Below are 14,092 nucleotides of genomic sequence, written 5' to 3' on the forward strand. Positions count from 1 at the left end.
CCCCAAAACCCCGCCTCCATGGCTGAAGATTGTTCCCTCCAAATTCAGGTGACAGTGTCCCTTTAAATATAATATTAAAATCATAAACAGGGAATTTGCTCACTTAATGGATAATTGGGGACAACTCTTATAAATGTCTGCAATGAATCCAATCGGTGCAGCCAACCTGGGGTGCTGATAGAAATTCCTCCAAGGGAGCCCGGACAGTGCGCCATTAATATTAATAGGAGTGTGGAGATATGGAGAGGGCGCGCCCACGGCAGCAGGTGTCATCGAATGGAAAAATGACCAACATGGTACAAGAATAGCATTTATTTTAAAAACACAACGCGTTTCGGCCCTACCAAGCCTTCCTCAGGGGCTGAGACACCGGAAGAATGCCGGAATTAGGCGAAACACACTGTAACTACATTTTATGTTATTCTTCTGGTACATTTTGGGTAATCATTCATTTGATTACACCTTCTGCCATGTGGGCGCCTCCCTGGTATCTCCACACGCCTGTTATTATTAAGAATCTCCCTCCCTGCCCACCATGGCTTTATTACAGGCTAGGAAATCCTCAGTGGTACGACGTCATCTTCTTGCAGAAATCTATGACGTCATACAATCCCAGCGTGCACACGTCCCAGCAGGAGGCCACGGTCAGGTAGATGGGAGCCCGGGGAGGGGCAGCACTGATTAGTGAGGGAGGACGAGGCGACTGTGGCACATCCCTGTTATTTACGATCCCTGTGTACAGGAGGCCGGTCTGCCACACCGCGCAGGCGCAGCCCTCCGCCTCACTGCAGCTCGCAGCCTGACGACCCTCACAGCTCCGCACAGCCATCACTCGCTGCACTCTGCTGTGCTCTCTGCTGAGCCATGGCTGCACCGCTGTCCGATAGCGACAAGAGGAAGCAGATCAGTGTCCGGGGCATCGCGGGGCTCGGGGATGTGTCCGAGGTCAGGAAGAGCTTCAACCGGCATCTGCACTTCACCCTGGTGAAGGACCGGAACGTGTCCACCCCCAGAGACTACTACTTCGCCCTGGCACACACTGTCCGGGACCACCTGGTGGGGAGATGGATCCGGACCCAGCAGTATTACTACGAGAAAGACCCCAAGGTAAGGGACCGGTGCCGGGTGCCCCCTGCAGGGGCAGCGCCACTGGCTCCATCTTGGCTTGTTTTGCAGAATGACTGCACTGCAGCATCTCGTCCAGCAGCTGGCACACAGCGGGTTAATCCGGCCAGCCTGCTGTTGTGTGTTGGCAGTGTAAGTGTCCTCACTGGCCATCAGCAGGGGGTGGCGCTGTAACACTGCAGGGGGCTGCAGGGCAGGGTCTGACCTCCCCCTCACCCCGATCCCTGCAGCTCTGGATGTGTGTGGAGGAGTCCTGCACCCCCCCCCTGCTGCCATTTCTAGATGATCTGATGCGGCCTCCATGTCCCCTCATCTGGTGACCTTGAGGGATCATGCCTGCACCCTCCCTGATTCCCTGCACATCCTCATAGATGGATCATTCACTATACAGGTCGTGTGTGTACATGGCTGATGTGTCCAGGGGGGCAGGAGGGCACATGAAGGCCATCATCTGCTGTGTGCAAATTGGCAGAACAAAGTAAAGTCAGTTTTAGGTGAAGCATCCAGTGTCTAAACATTGTGGTGGTTTTTTCCCATTGTTTTCATTGTGTTTTCAGTACAGGAGAAATCTAGTCCTGATTTACAATAGATAACTAATCTTGGTGTGAGACAATAGAAATAAAAGCAGAATAAAGAGAAGACACAGTGGAGGCTAATCTATAGGAATACAATTAGCCTGTAAGATTAGTGGAGAGCATGATGGGGTGAGGGGCAGTCCCTGGAGAGGGGATTTAAAGGGAACCTGTCACCGTAAAAATGCAGCCCACCCAGTCTGCAGGCACTGTTATAGAGAAGCAGGGGCTTAGTATATATATATATATATATATATATATATATATATATATATATATATATATATATATATATATATATATATATATATATTCAGTATCATCAGTGTTTTAATCACTAAAGCTTCTGCTCTTTCTGGGGTTAACAGTCCAATGGGCGGTCCGATCAGTGGCTGACAGCTCTCTCTGTATAAATGTGCCTAGATACAGCTGCTGGTCACTGATCGGACCGCCCACTGGACAGAACCCCCCTGAAAGAGCAGACGTTTTAGGTTATCCTGAATCCATAGATCAATATAGTCAGCTCTTCCTGCCCTATAACATGGTGCTTGCAGATTGATGGTAACAAGTTCCCTTTAAATTTTAAAGGGCGATTGGCCCACTAGAAAGGCGTTTAGCTTGGTTGGTGAGGGGGACTGGATCCGCTCATATCCAGAAGTCGCAGATTTTCTTTCATCGTTAGCACACTGCTCCCCTGCCTCCCAGCTTCCTCCTTGCGGGGAGCCCTGCACTCCTGAGTATTCAGCCCTGCAGCATGATGGCGCTGCTGGTGTGAACTGATTGCCCTGTTGTGCTGCTAGCGGGGGCAGTTTTGCTTTGCAGCATGGGAGAATTGCATGGATACTGACGCTGGAGGCATCCAGCCATCCGCCAGCTTCAGAGCGGCTCTGTTGGATCCAAAGCTTAGAGCCTGCAAGTGGCGCACACTCCATGCCTTGGTAGCAGGCCACTACAGTACTGCCGGGGGCCAGTAACATCAGCAATGAGCCGGACACAGTAGAAATAAAATCCCTCCATGGTTGATAGGATAGGACTTTTAATAAGCAGTACATTGCAAAGTGGCTTGTTTTTACCCATTAATGAAGGTTCCCCATGTGAAGCTAGGTAGCTTTCAGTGACCATTTAAAAGTAGCTGTTCTATTCATTTTTGAGAATTCAATAATGGATTGTTTGCAGGCACTGGCAGTTTTTTTGTATAACACTAGTACATTTATTACCGAGTAGTGCATCCCAATGGTCCTTAGTGAATGAGATGGTGGACCCCGATCCTCTCTATATTGACTTTGGGACAGGACCACCAGGGGAGGTACATGCCACCTCTGTCTACGCCCTTAAGACCAGGGACAATGTGCTTTGTGATTAAATGCGCATTTACACCACCTCCTTGTGGCATTAGACAGGGAGACCTCATTCAATATAGTCCCAGAACAATCAGTAATGGATTGGTCTGTGTGCATAGATGGCCATTGCTCTCGGCAGCACACTGTTTAAGTTGGATATCGTGCTGCAGATGTAGCAATAACAATACTGGGAGTAAAGTGAACGTCAGGCCAATCAAGAAATAAGCTAATCAAAAAACTATATCAATACATCTTTATTAAATATGAAGTAGAATGTTAAATCTTACATTTTAAAAGAAGATGCCTCACTTAAGGAACAAAGATGTAGCTAAGGCTACGTTCACATTAGCGTTGTGCGGCGCAGCCTCGGGGACGCATGCCTCATGCGTCCCTATATTTAACATGGGGGGCGCATGGACATGCGTTGTCTTGCATTTTGTGGCGCAACTGTCAGGGCGCAGAGGACGCTGCATGATGCAGTTTTTTCTGCGCCAAAAATCATGCAAAAAATGAACGCATGCGTCACAAAACCCTGTGTTGTGCATGCGTTGTGCGTTGCGTCGCTGACGCATCGCCGCACAATGCTAATGTGAACGTAGCCTAAGGGTATGTTCACACGTTCCTGATTTCCATCCTTTTTTTTTCAGGACTAAAACCGCAGCTCTTGGCAGAAAACGCAGGTACTTTTTTTGGTGCTTTTTTGATGCGTTTTTTGATCCTTTTTTTATGCAGTTTTCTATGCAGAGTCTGTGTGTTTTCTAGGAAGTTTTTTAGGGTTAAAATGGCTGAAAATACCCTACCCCTAACCCTAACCCTATTCTAACCTTAGTGGAAAAAAAAAAAATTCTTAATTTTTTTATTGTCCCTACCTATGGGGGTGACAAAGGGGGGGGGGGGGGGTGTCATTTACTATTTTTTTATTTTGATCATTGAGATATAACCTATCTCAGTGATCAAAATGCACTTTGGAACGAATCTGCCGGCCGGCAGATTCGGCGGGCGCACTGCGCATGCGCACGCCATTTTGCAAGATGGCGGCGCCCAGGGAGAAGACGGCCGGACGGACACCGGGAGTCCCGGTAAGTATAAGGGGGGGAGATTAGGGCACGGGGGGGGGAGAGGGGGCATCGGAGCACGGGGTGGGGGCATCGGAGCATGGGGGGGTGGGATCGGGGCAGCCACACTCCGCCCACGCACTTCCGCCCGCTTCCCCGCACTTCCTGCTGCAGCGGTTCTGCCCAACAAACTGCAATAAAACCCGCATATATATTTTTGATCTGCGGGTTTTACTGCGGGTTTGACCTCACAATGGAGGTCTATGGGTGCAGAACCGCTGCGACTCCGAAAAAAGTAGTGACATGCTCCTTCTTTTTTCCCGCAGCTATTCAGCGCGGCTTTTTTTGTGAAATTCAGGATCATGTGCACAGCGGTTCCTGTTTTCCATAGGGTACATTGTACTGTACCCTGCATGGAAAACAGCTGCGGAACCACAGCAACAAAAACGCTGCGGTTCCGCAGTAAAAAACGCACTGTGTGAACATGGCCTAAGTCAGTAAGGTAATGCCGTATGAACAAAAATGGATGGTCAAAATAGGGGAAAAAGCATGTGGGCTACATGGATATACATGTATTTCCATCATATGGGATGACCCATCCGTACGGAGTACATAGGTGCAGGGTAATCATGAGGGGGTTACTTGAGATCTTGGCTGTGTATCCTACCTCTTTTGGCACATGAGGCTAATCACCTACTGTGAATGAAGGCCTCCTGACTGTCCCACAACATAAGGAGATAAGGATTAGGTCTTATGAAGCCCAATTATTTAGCTTTTTATGGCAATAAGCTGATGCCAGAGGTGTCTGGCAGTGGCCTATTCTCCTCCGCTAATACACAAAACAGGGAAAGATGGCTGTCAGCTATCTGAGGTGTTTGGTTTCTTAAACCTATATCGGCTTCCTGGCAAGTAATAGACACCAAGAAGGCATATGTTACTATGCCTGAGTAAAGGATAGAATTATGACCAGCTGCAATAGGTAGTTCTGCCTCTGTGTTCATTGTGGTAAGGGGCAAAGGTTAGGTAGTGTTTTTATAGAGGGTAGTAATTAAATTGTTTAATCTGGGGGTATCTCAAGATTTCTTAACTGGGGAGTTGGTAGCTATTCTCTACTGATGAAAACAGGGCTGTAGAGTCAGTGTCCATTTTGGTGCAGTCAATGTCGGTATAAAATAGACCAACTTTGACAATCTATATATAATTGTCTAAGGGTCACTTCCGTCTGTCTGTCTGTAACGGAAATCCCACGTCGCTGATTGCTCGCGGCCTGGCGGCCACGACCAATCAGCGACAGGCACAGTCTGGCCGAGAATTAGTCCCTCCCTACTTCCGTCCAGTCAGTGCCCGGCGCCCGCTCCATCATGTCAGCGCTGACACAGGGTTAATGGCAGCGTTAGCGGACCGTGTTATGCCGCGGGTAGCGCACTCTGTTAACGCTGCTATTAACCCTGTGTGACCAACTTTTTACTATTGATGCTGCCTATGCAGCAGCAATAGTAAAAAGATCTAATGTTAAAAATAATAAAAAACAACCCTGCTATTCTCACCTTCCGTCGTCCGCCGATGCACGCGCGGCTGCCGCCAGCTTCCGTTCCCAGAGATGCATTGCGAAATTACCCAGAAGACTTAGCGGTCTCGCGAGACGACTCAGTCATCTAGGTAATTTCGCAATGCATCACTGGGAACGGAAGCTGGCGGCAGCCACACGTGCATCGGGACAGCTTCACTGGATGCCGGCGGGTGAGTATATAACTTTTTTATTTTAATTATTTTTTTTAACAGAGATATGGTGCCCACACTGCTATATACTGCGTGGGCTGTGTTATATACTGCGTGGGCTGTGTTATATACTGCGTGTCTGCTATATACTACATGCTCCTATATACTACGTGGCCTGTGCTATATACTATGTGGCTGCTATATACATACATACATACATGCATATTCTAGATTACCTGATGCGTTAGAATCGGGCCACCATCTAGTATATATTAAATTGGGTTCAGTAGTTCAGTGCAGGATGTGCTGTAAATGTTTCCAGAAGAATTTAGGAAGGTTATGAAATGTCCTTTAAATGTCTGTTCTATTCCTGATCTAAGGATCTCGGCTTTTAGTTGAAATGAATCTGTGCTGCACGTTATGTCCATGCTCAGTAGTGAGGCAGTGCTGTGGAGTCGTAGTGGAGATAAATCTGTGCTGCATTTTCTGCACATGCTCAGTAGTGAGGCAGTGCTGTGGAGTCGTGGATGAGATGAATCTGTGCTGCACTTTATGTACATGCTCAGTAGTGACCAGTGCTGTAGGGTCGGAGTTGAGATGAATCTGTGCTGCACTTTATGTACATGCTCAGCAGTGAGGCAGTGCTGTGGGGTCGTAGTTGAGATGAATCTGTGCTGCACTTTATGTACATGCTCAGTAGTGACCAGTGCTGTGGAGTCGTAGTTGAGATGAATCTGTGCTGCACGTTCTGAACATGCTCAGTAGTGACCAGTGCTGTGGGGTCGTAGTGGAGATGAGTCTGTGCTGCACCTTATGTACATGCTCAGTAGTGACCAGTACTGTGGGGTCGTAGCTGAGATGAATCTGTGCTGCTCTTTCTGCACATGCTCAGTAGTGAGGCACTGCTGTGGGGTCGTAGATGAGATGAGTCTGTGCTGCACCTTATGTACATGCTCAGTAGTGACCAGTGCTGTGGGGTCGTAGTGGAGATGGATCTGTGCTGCACCTTATGTACATACTCCGTAGTGACCAGTGCTGTGGAGTCGTAGTTGAGATGAATCTGTGCTGCACTTTATGTACATACTCCGTAGTGACCAGTGCTGTGGAGTCGTAGTTGAGATGAATCTGTGCTGCACCTTATGTACATGCTCAGTAGTGACCAGTGCTGTGGGGTCAGGGAAGTTGAGCAGTTGGGATTCAGGGAATTGAGGAGTCTGGGGTTTGGCTTACCGACTCCACAGCCCTGATCATTAGTAGGATTTGGTATGTTGAATTTCCAATAGTGGATCTTTTTATTTGACATAAGATGTTTGTGATAAGCCCCTTACAGAAGAGCCTGGCCGCTGTGACTCTCAGACTCTGTTTATAGCTGTCCTTGTGTTGTCTCATGCACCAGATTCTGCAGTGTCACTTGGACATGTTATAAACCTGTCTGACGTATAAACTTACAGGTTTATCTGTCTGTGTGTAATTTCTACATTTTAAGAATTTAGCTATCATTCCATAAATTTATTTAACCACTTCTAATAAAGAAAAATGGTGATATTGGTAGATGTGGCTGAAAATGACGTCATTCGTTTATTAGTATGTGGCTTGTCTAAAGTGCCCATATCTGGAAGCACATGCGGAAGGAGCTGGTGAGCTGACTGCGGCTCTATCAAAGTCCGAGAGATACGGAAAAATGAATACAAGTCCGAAGTGGGAGAGCCCCTTAACATTTGTGCACTTTTTGTCTTCTGTATCAGTAGTCTTTTTAGTTTCTTTGATGTCTGTTCCTATAGATGTGAATCAGGTGGTGAGGACACATCTGGAGGGAGCTGGGTTTGTTAGTTATGTAATATTTTCTTTGTTGGATGCTTGAAGAGTAAAAAGCTGCTGCTAATGATGATCAATCAATTGAATGACCTTCAAGCTACAGGGCTGGGAAGTGAGGCCACACAAATCATGTGCAGAAATGGCTACATCACATCTCCGCTTCCTTTGTAGCTTTATGAAAATACGTTTAATTTAGCAAATAAGACCTTAAATGTGTTGTATAGCTGATACAAATAAGGGATTTTCAGACCTTGTGATATTGATGTTTTATTCCTTGGATAGGTCACCATTATCAGATGACTGGGGGTCCTATATTTAGGACCCCAACTGATCACATAACATTAGATCTGATGGCAGCAGGATGTAAGGATGTTCAGAGCTGAATAGCAACTCTCCATTTAAAGTGTAGCGGCTGCTGAGTACTGCAAATCATCTCCTATATAAGGGGGATGCCATAATAACTGATAGGAGGGTGAGCTGATACCAATCTGATATTAATGACTTATCCTAAGGACAGGACATAAGTATTATATGCCTAGACAACCCATTTAAAGGGAATCTGTCAGCAGGTCTATGTTGTGTAATCTGAGGACAGTATGAGGTAGGTGATGAGACCCTGATTACAGTGATACGTCACTTTCTAGGCTGTGTTCTTTTTGTTTTTAATCAGTAATCAGTATTTTATCAGCAGGAAAATCTCACTGCATTACTAGGTGTTTTATGCCTTCTAGTCAACTGCTCTTTGTGACCCCTCCACCAGCACTGAATAGCAGCTTTCTACCAATATACATTGTACACAGGAAGCTGTCAGTCAGTGGTGTGAGTGGGGTTATGCAGGGCTCAGCATTCTGAGCACTGCTACATCTGCTGCAGAGAAAATAGTGATTGTATCGCAAATGAAGCACCCAGTGACCTAAGTGGCATTTCCCTGGAATCAGGGTCTCTGCCCCTACATCAAGCTTCTTTCAGATGAGGCACCAAAAATCTGGTGACAGATTATCTTTAAAATAAAAAGCTATATCTTAGTATAAAAAAATAAAGAAGTGATAGTCATTGTCAGCGATCCCCTTGTTTTGAATCTGACGCAGTCCCTGCTGGCCTCTACTCCCTGATCCTGATTGCTAACACATCGGAGGTGTCAGGAAATGCCCACCAGGCGGCCTCTGCAGGGACTCTACTGAAATGAGCTGGAGATGGTATGCAGCACATAATCTGTGTAAAAACGCATTCACTTCCCAGCCCTGGAGCTTGAAGGTCATTCCATTGATCGACTATATATCACATCCTCTGTTCTCTTCCATCATCCATTAGACGGCATATTGTATCATCTACTCACCCAGCTCCCACCAGACGGGCCCTCAACAACTGATTTACATCTAATGGTAACGGACATCAAACTAGTAAGACCTACTGATGCATAAGATCAAAAATACGATGCTCTATGTGACTACAATAAGGAAACTCCTATCCCTGAGCACGTCCTACATGTTCTATTAGATCATTTATTCAGAGTGAGCACAACTAACAACTTGATTTAGGCATTAGGTGATTTATCTGTATATGATTAGCGTTATTAGATTGCCTTGTGCAGGCATGTACTACGGAGGACAGAGAATGAACTTCAATCCAATATTGCAGCCAGCATGCAGCCAGCGGGTAAGGAAAGGGTGAATCAAAAACCCCGCCTCCATGGCTGAAGATTGTTCCCTCCAAATTCAGGTGACAGTGTCCCTTTAAGCAACAGAATATAACTCCAAGTAAATCAAACTTTTGTGAAATCAAACTGTCCACTTAGGAAGCAACACTGTTTGACAATCAATTTCACATGGTGTTGTGCAAATGGAATAGACAACAGATGGAAATTATTGGCAATTATCAAGACACCCTCAAAAAAGGAGTGGTTCTGCAGGACCACAGACCACATCTCAGTACCAATGCTTTCTGGCTGATGTTTTGGTCATTTTGAATGTTGGTTGTGCTTTCACACTAGTGGTAGCATGAGACGGGCTCTACAACCCACACAAGTGGCTCAGGTAGTGCAGCTCATCCATGATGGCACATCAATGCGAGCTGTGGCAAGAAGGTTTGCTGTGTCTAGTATCCAGAGGCTGGAGATGCTACCAGGAGACAGGCCAGTACACCAGGGGACGTGGGGGGGGGGGGGGGGCGCTGTAGGAGGGCAACAACCCAGCAGCAGGACCGCTATCTCAGCCTTTGTGCAAGTAGGAACAGGAGGAGCACTGCCAGAGCCCTGCAAAATGACCTCCAGCAGGCCACAAATGTGCATGTGTCTGTACACACGGTTAGAACCGACTCCATGAGGATGGTCTGAGTGCCCGACGTCCACAGATAAGGGTTGTGCTCACAGCCCAGCACCATGCAGAATGCTTGGTATTTTCCACAGAACACCAGAATTGGAAAATTCGCCACTAGCGCCCTGTGCTCTTCACAGATGAAAGCAGGATCACACTGAGCACATGTGACAGAGTCTAGAGACGCCGTGGAGAGCGATCTGCTGCCTGCAACATCTTTCAGCATGACCAGTTTGGCAGTGGGTCAGTAATGGTGTGGGGTGGAATTTCTTTGGAGGGCTGCACAGCCCTCCATGTGCTCGCCAGAGGTAGCCTGACCGCCATTAGGTACCGAGATGAGATCTTCAGACCCCTTGTGAGACCATATGCTGGTGCGGTTGGCCCTGGGTTCCTCCTAATGCAGGACAATGCCAGACCTCATGTGGCTGGAGTGTGTCAGCAGTTCCTGCAAGATGAAGGCATTGAAGCTGTGGACTGGCCCGCCCATTCCCCAGACCTGAATATGATTGAACACATCTGGGACATCATGTCTCGCTCTATCCACCAACGTCACGTTGCATCACAGACTGTCCAGGAGTTGGCGGATACTTTAGTCCAGGTCTGGGAGGAGATCCCTCAGGAGACCATCCGCCGCCTCATCAGGAGCATGCCCAGGCATAGTAGGGAGATCATACAGGCACGTGGAGGCCACACACACTACTGAGCATCATTTCCTTGTTTTGAGGGATTTCCATTGAAGATGGATCAGCCTGTAATTGGATTTTCCACTTTGATTTTGAGTGGGATTCCAAATTCAGACCTCCATTGGTTAATAAATTTGATTTCCATTGATGATTTTTGTGTGATTTTGTTGTCGGCACATTCAACTTTGTACAGTACAAAGTATTCACTGAAAATATTTCATTCATTCAGATCTAGGATGTGTTATTTGAGTGTTCCCTTTAATTTTTTGAGCAGTGTAAATAAACACCTAAATAAAAAGAGGCTTTTTATAAATGGCTAAAAAATCTTTATTGATATTCATTAAAATATTATTTGATAGAAGATCATAAAACACATAACACAGGGTAATACATACACAGATAAAGATGGGTATTCTTGGCTAAATTTATATAATGTATACACTGAGTAAATAGTAGTGACATGTTGCAAGAAATAGATGGTATGATGAATGGTAGAATATAGCAATAAGAAATAATAGCACAGCCCATTAGTTGATAAGATGGCAGTATAATAGACTATATAAAACGTCTATATCAGAATAACAGACTATATCATAGAAAATTATTATATATTCTTAATCTTTAGCAGCATAGTGAATCATGTAGGTAAACTCATGCACAGAGAGTAATTATTAACCCTCTAAGAGAGTTTTTGAACCACAGGCATACCAAAAAGCACATCTATCAAGGCAACATTACCCACAGTGTAAAGGTCCAGGAACCCACCACGCCAGACGCACGTTTCGCAATAAAATGCTTTGTCCAGGGTTTGTTGGGCTGCTGGTATGGAAGCTATTTAAACTGTCATGGCCAATGGCATGGAGGCGATTGACTCCACTATTTACCGATGTGCAGGTCCGTGCGTAACTTGCTTCATGAATACGCCTTTACCATCATTATACATCTTTGTCACATGATACGATCACGTGCATGGACGTCATCATGTGATCATCACATATCCACATCGTGTGACATGGTCATGTGCAAAGATGTCATTAAAGTGCCAATCATTTGATGCAGACTGGGGCTCATCAATATACAGCAAGCAAAAACGCCCACCCCTCAATGTAACGTCATGGAGGAAGAACAAACCTCAGTCAGAATTGAGCACTATATTCACTTATATGACTACAGTTATCTAACGCGCGCCGAGGCCATATCTATAAATATGCCATGGTAGCAATATAGGTATCCTAAATAACACCCAAATTAAAGGATCTCATAATTAATGCATTATAGACCCGAATATGATAAAAACCAGATAGATCATAGGTAATCAAGAAGAAATAAGAAGTATTTAAGGCAGGAATGAAAATGATTAAAGGTATCAAAAGGTGAAAGTGAAAAAGTGTATAAAACACCATAGCAATAATTTTTCATAGCAATGAACATCAGAAAGAAAAGAAAAAAACGTTAAAAGAAGATAACAAATATAAAAGTGGAATAAGGTTGATAAGCACACCAGTGTACAAGAGATGTGCACTAAAAGTGATACAGCAATAAATGTTCAAGGTGAACAAAATATGTGACGGGTGTATATACATATATTTTTGTACACTTGTACAAAATTGTAGCCCTGCACCAGGCTGGGAAGACTGAATCTGCAATAGGCAAGCAGCTTGGTGTGATGAAATCAACTGTGGGAGCAATAATAAGAAAATGGAAGACATAAAAGACCACTGATAATCTCCCTCGATCTGGGGCTCCACGCAATATCTTACCCCTTGGGGTCAAAATAATCACAAGAACGGTGAGCAAAAATCCCAGAACCACATGGGGGGAACTAGTGAATGACCTGCATAGAGCTGGGACCACATTAACAAAGGCTACCATCAGTAACACACTACTCCGCCAGGTACTCAGATACTGCAGTGCCAGACGTATCACCCTGTTTAAGCCAGTACATGTCCGGGCCGTCTGATGTTTGCCAGAGAGCATTTGGATAATCCAGAAGAGTATTAGGAAAATGTCTTAAGGTCTGATGAAACCAAAGTAGAACTGTTTGGTAGAAACAAAACTTGTCGTGTTTGGAGGAGACAGAATGCTGAGTTGCATCCAAAGAACACCATACCTACTGTGAAACATGGGGGTGGCAACATCATGCTTTGGGGCTGTTTCTCTGCAAAGGGACCATGACAACTGATCCGTGTACATGAAAGAATGAATAGGGCTATGTATGCTTTGTAAGAAGCATATGAAGGTCCTGGAGTGGCCTAGCCAGTCTCCAGATCTCAACCCCATAGAAAACCTTTGGAGGGAGTTGAAAGACCGTGTTGCCCAGTGACAGGCCTAAAACATCACTGCTCTAGAGGATAGAGGAATGGGCCAACATACCACCAACAGTGTGTGCCAACCTTGTGAAGACTTACAGAAAACGTTTGACCTCTGTCATTGCCAGCAAAGGACATATAACAAAATATTGAGATCATATTTTGTTAATGACCCAATACTTATTTTCCACCATCATTTGCAAAATAAATCTTGCAAAATCAGACAAGAACATTTTTTGGATTTGTTTTCTCGTTTTGACTGTCATAGTTGTGGTCTACCTATGATGTCAATTACAGGCCTCTCTCATCTTTTTAAGTGGGAGAACTTGTGGGGGCTGACTAAATACTCTTTTCTCCATTGTAAACATTGTTAAGACAAGCTCAATTTTTGTGTTTTTTTTTTTTTCTTTGTATTTTTGCATGATGGTATCACGTGATGCGGAGGTATAATGATGACAGTGGCATATTCAGAAAGCAACTTGCATGCGGGCCTACACATCTGTAAATAATTATTGGAGGCAGTTGCCTCCATGTCATTGGTAGCTTTAGATAGCTTCCATGCCAGCAGCCCATCAACCCTGGAAAAAGCATGTCATTGCGAAACTCGTGCCTGGTGTGGTGGGTTCTTGAACCTTTACACTGTAGGTAATGTTGCCTTGATAAATGTGCTTTTTGTGGTTCAAAAACTCTCTTAGAGGGGTAATAATTACTCTCTGTATGTGACATAGCTTGTTACCACTATGTGGAGTTTTCCTACTTGATTCACTATGCTGCTAAGGATTAAGAATATAAAATAATTTTCTATGGCCCCCGAAGGATGGTATAAATATCCAAATGGCCCTTGGCAGAAGATTCCCCACCCTGTTCTATGATATAGTTTGTTATTCTGATATAGACCTTTTATATTTATATAAATTTATATTTTATTTATAGTCTATTATGCTGCCAGCTTATCAACTAATGGGCTGTGCTATTATTTATTATTGTTATGTTCTACCCCTAATCATGCCATCTATTTCTTGCAACATGTTACTACTATTTTACTCAGTGTATATATTACATATATTTATCCAGGAATACCCACCTTTTTCTGTATATGTGTTACCCTATCTTATGTGTTTTATGATCTTCTATCAAATAATATGTGTCATAACACTATCAG

The 14,092-nt window shown here is 44.9% G+C and overlaps 1 protein-coding gene across 1 annotated transcript in view; it reads left to right on the forward strand.

Moving 5' to 3' along the window:
* The first annotated feature begins 619 nt into the window (after nt 1–619).
* Nucleotides 620–14,092, forward strand: part of PYGB (glycogen phosphorylase B) — a 101,430-nt gene continuing 87,957 nt past the window's right edge. Inside the window, exon 1 of the mRNA XM_069768978.1 lies at nt 620–1,107. Coding sequence (XP_069625079.1) covers nt 865–1,107 — 243 coding nt within the window. The 5' untranslated portion in view covers nt 620–864. The remainder of the gene's footprint in view (nt 1,108–14,092) is intronic.

This window comes from Ranitomeya imitator, chromosome 5, assembly GCF_032444005.1.
Source record: "Ranitomeya imitator isolate aRanImi1 chromosome 5, aRanImi1.pri, whole genome shotgun sequence".
NCBI lineage: Eukaryota > Metazoa > Chordata > Amphibia > Anura > Dendrobatidae > Ranitomeya > Ranitomeya imitator.